The 3,395-nt window shown below is 42.1% G+C and overlaps 1 protein-coding gene across 1 annotated transcript; it reads right to left on the bottom strand.

Annotated features, from left to right (window-relative positions):
- Nucleotides 1-5: 5 nt before the first annotated feature.
- LOC124232307 (protocadherin gamma-B2-like) lies at nt 6-1,549 on the bottom strand (the record flags this gene model as incomplete). Its single annotated transcript, XM_046649266.1, has 1 exon — nt 6-1,549. A coding segment is annotated over exon 1 (1,275 nt), but the record flags the coding sequence as incomplete, so codon positions are not given.
- Nucleotides 1,550-3,395: the final 1,846 nt, after the last annotated feature.

Here is a 3,395-nt window from a genome sequence, read left to right as displayed (position 1 = left end):
CCCCTATCGGTGGCTGTGATGGTGACATTGTACTCTGGAGTCTGCTCCCTGTCCAGGGCCCCATCTGTTACAAGCTTGTAGTAATTATTGGAGGAAGGTACAATTCTGAAAGGAACTTTTTCTTCTATGAGGCATGTGACTTCTCCATTTTCTCCCGAATCTTGATCATATGTTTTGAACAGAGCTATCACCGTCCCTGGTTCTGCGTCCTCGGTTATGGAACTGGACACTGAAGTGAAAACCACCTCTGGGGTGTTGTCGTTCTCATCTACAATTTCTAGTATAATTTTACATTCAGCAGCCATGCCTCCACCGTCCTTGGCCTCTATGCTCATGGTATAACTGCTACTGATTTCAAAGTCTATGGGGTCTTTGGATTTAATTTCTCCACTTTGATGGTCTAGCATAAACTTGTTTCCAATATCTCGTAGTGTTTTGAAGGAGTAGGTGATCTCTGCATTGATGCCCTCATCCTGGTCGATGGCTGTCACCTTTAGCACAGAGGTGCCTGGGGGCAAGTTCTCCCGCAGGCTAACTTTGTACACATTCTGACTGAACACTGGGGGGTTATCATTGGCGTCAGTAACCTTGATCCTGATTTGAGTGGTGCTAGTTCGGACCGGGTCACCCCCATCCATTGCTGTCAGGACCAGAAGATGGGAGCTCTGTTGTTCCCGGTCCAGGGACTTCTCCAACACTAATTCCGGGGCATTCTTGCCTTCAGTCTTATCCTTCACTATCAGAGAGAAATGCTCACTGTAGCTGAGTTGGTAACTCTGGAGAGAGTTAGGCCCTACATCTGCATCTATAGCGGATTCCAGCCCAAACTGAGTCCCTGGAATTACAAATTCATTAATTTGTAAAACAATGTTGTTTTGCGGGAAATGAGGTGGATTGTCATTTATATCATCTATCATCACATTTACGTGAAAAACATTTAGAGGATTCTCTGCTACAATCTCTAAGGGTAAGACACACAGAGGGTTTTGGGAGCAGAGCGACTCCCGATCTATTCTGTCACTCACAAGTAAGTTCCCGGTCTCCTTGTCTATGGTAAAGTATTGTTTCTCTGCACTAATTCTGAGGTTGCGGGTCAATAAATCCTGTACATGCAGCCCCAGGTCCTCAGCGAGGTTCCCCACCACAGAGCCCCTGGCCATTTCTTCTGGAATAGAATAGAGAATCTGCTCGGAGAGCGCCCCGCAGAACAAAGGCAGCAGGAAGGGAAAGAGTACTTGCCGCCGCCAGGTACTGCTCCTCAGCTTCGCCCTATTTCCCATCCTTCTCCGCGTTGCTGCAGTCTCGGATGTTAAGAGAAGATGCTTTACAAATTGCGTCTAAAATATCTATTCCACCGCGTAGAAAACTCAACGCTCCCAGTTTAAAGGCATCCCAGTCCGTATTCCGGAATCAGATTTGCCAAGCGGAGAGCCCGAGACCGGGCTCCTCTCTTTCCGACTTGCTTCTGTGACTGCGCAGAAAACCACCCGGGTGGATCCCGGACTCCAACTCCTGCAGCGTATCGGCCAACAGCGGCGCTCAGAGTCTATTTAGAAAACTGCAGTCAGAAGACGAAACTACGGAATGAGATTCGGTACTCCGACAGGTATGTTGGACTGATGTATAGGGAAGGAGGCAGTTTACGAGTTTTGGATGTGTCTATTTTCCAGCGTTTACTACCAAAGAAGGTTCCTTAGAGATGGCATCCTATAGAAAAGCTATCAATCCAGTAATGAGAAAAGTTTGTCTTTTCTTAATCAGAGGCAATACATATATTGGAAGAACAAGACTTAGAACAAGACCACGTGGGAAAACAGCCCTACCAAGAGGTATGGGGAAATTTCAACAGCCATGAAATAACACCCAGTATTATCTTCAGTCGGATGTGCAGATAATTTTCCTCCTCTGTTTATCAGAGGAAACTAGAGGAGAGCTCAAAGCTATGTAAGATATACACAGGATAAGGATGGCCAATGCCATAAAGCCTTCCTTCTTACTTATAAAAGAGATTTATGCAGAGGATTGTTAAGTGTTTTACACTTTCATCATAAACAGAATATAAAAGCATATGCTAGTAGATTACCATAGAAATTTAACGACATGAAATGTGAGAGAGTTTTATTTTTATTCTTTTCTTTAACTGGACTGTATGTTGCACATTAACAGAACTTTATCACTACCTCTGAGTCAAAATAACCTTCTTAATCTCAAGTTTCAATGCCAACCTTTCCTTTTTATTCTCCAAGAACTAGTTCAGGCTATGTTAAAAGATTATGGAACAACTTCCCTTTACCAGCAAATACTTCATATCCTTTTTATTCGTCTAATTCTGTTCAAGTAAAATACCCTAAATCTTTTTTCTCAGTTTGGAATTCCATAAACATAAATTCTATCACTACATGCTCACACACTCTAGCATTTTTCTTGACTTCAAGACAAATGCAGGCATCTGTTGCAGGACTTCCCTCTCCTAAAAGGTGAAATTCTTTTCACTCAAACATTAGTCACTCAATTTATAGTTAATTATATTAAGGTCAATTCCTAAATCGGGAAGGAAAACTTGAAAGGTAATATGAATATGCAAGTAATTTGGGCTAAATATCTAGAAGTGGTGTGAGAGTGCTGAGCTGAACTGATTATGGATCAGATAGCCTAGATAAGTCTCCTTTCCTCACGTGACTTTCCTAGACATTGCTTCAGATAACACACATGTTATCAGGTAACTCTCAGGGCTTCAGTAACAAGTTGGTTCTGAATATAAGAATTAAATATACTTCTATGTAATAAAATGAGGTTTGAAGGAAATAAAGAAGGAATGCATGACTCATAGGCATATTGAAGACAAAGAAAAAATATCCAGTAGAATACCAGCTAAATCAGTCTCATAAAGTCTACATATCTACTCCATCTCTTATATACACAAACTAACCTATATGAATAAATCTGGAAAAAGTAAGCATGTTTAGCAGATTTGAAAATAACTTTTTAAGAAATTCCAGATCAAAATGATTTCTGTAAGTGAATTTACTGCATGAAAAGAAACCTTCAACACAGGGGCCAGCTTGGGGGCATAGTGGTTAAGTTCGCGTGCTCGCTTTGGTGGCCTGGGGTTTGCGGGCCTGGATCCCAGGCATGGACCTACATACTGCTCATCAATCCATGCTGTGGCAGCATCGCAAAAACAAAACAGAGGGGGACTGGCACAGATGTTAGCTCAGGGACAATCTTCCTCAAGCAAAATGAGGAGGATGGGCAACAAATGTTAGCCCAGGGCCAACCTTCCTCACCAAAAAACCCCAAAAACAAAACAATAAACACTTCAACACATATACACACAGACACTAAAGTACAAGTAAACGAATAAAAGGTAATAATACCAGTTCGACAACTCAATG

The sequence above is a fragment of the Equus quagga genome, unplaced genomic scaffold, assembly GCF_021613505.1.
Source record: "Equus quagga isolate Etosha38 unplaced genomic scaffold, UCLA_HA_Equagga_1.0 HiC_scaffold_4435_RagTag, whole genome shotgun sequence".
NCBI classification, from domain to species: domain Eukaryota; kingdom Metazoa; phylum Chordata; class Mammalia; order Perissodactyla; family Equidae; genus Equus; species Equus quagga.
This window is presented reverse-complemented; position numbering and strand designations above follow the sequence as displayed.